At 73.3% G+C, this 423-nt stretch overlaps 1 protein-coding gene across 1 annotated transcript in view; it reads right to left on the bottom strand.

The window, feature by feature from the left end:
- Positions 1–419, bottom strand: part of Ccdc6 (coiled-coil domain containing 6) — a 112,659-nt gene extending 112,240 nt beyond the window's left edge. Inside the window, exon 1 of the mRNA XM_008848778.2 lies at positions 186–419. Within this exon, the coding sequence (XP_008847000.1) occupies positions 186–419 (234 nt within the window). The remainder of the gene's footprint in view (positions 1–185) is intronic.
- Between the last annotated feature and the right edge of the window lie 4 nt (positions 420–423).

Here is a 423-nt window from a genome sequence, read left to right as displayed (position 1 = left end):
GGGCGGGGGGGGGGGGGGGGGGCGGAGAGGTCGGTCCGGGCATCTCCAACACCCCAGAGGATGCAATGCCCCCCGGGAAAAGCGGAACCCCGGGACCCCGCCCTCGCCTCCCCCGCAGCCCGCGCAGGCTGGGGGTGGCCGGGTCCCCGCGGGCCGAGGTCGGCGCGCCCCCCGGGTGCACTCACGATGGTCACGCTGGCTTTGCGCAGGTCGCGGTTCTCCTCCTGCAGCGCCTTGCACTTGAGTTTGTAGGTCTCCAGCTCGATCTTCAGCACCTTGTTCTCCTGCTGCAGCGAGGCCAGGCGGTTGGTGAGCTCCTCCAGCCGGAACGGCGAGATGACAATGCCCCCCGACTTCCCTCCGCCGCCGCCCCCGCCGCCGCCGCCGCCGCCCGAGGTCGCCGAGCAGGACGACTGCATGGCG

This window comes from Nannospalax galili, unplaced genomic scaffold, assembly GCF_000622305.1.
Source record: "Nannospalax galili isolate Female #2095 unplaced genomic scaffold, S.galili_v1.0 scaffold684, whole genome shotgun sequence".
Classification (NCBI taxonomy): domain Eukaryota; kingdom Metazoa; phylum Chordata; class Mammalia; order Rodentia; family Spalacidae; genus Nannospalax; species Nannospalax galili.
The sequence above is the reverse complement of the archived record's forward strand: the minus strand, read 5'-3'. Positions and strand labels throughout refer to the sequence as shown.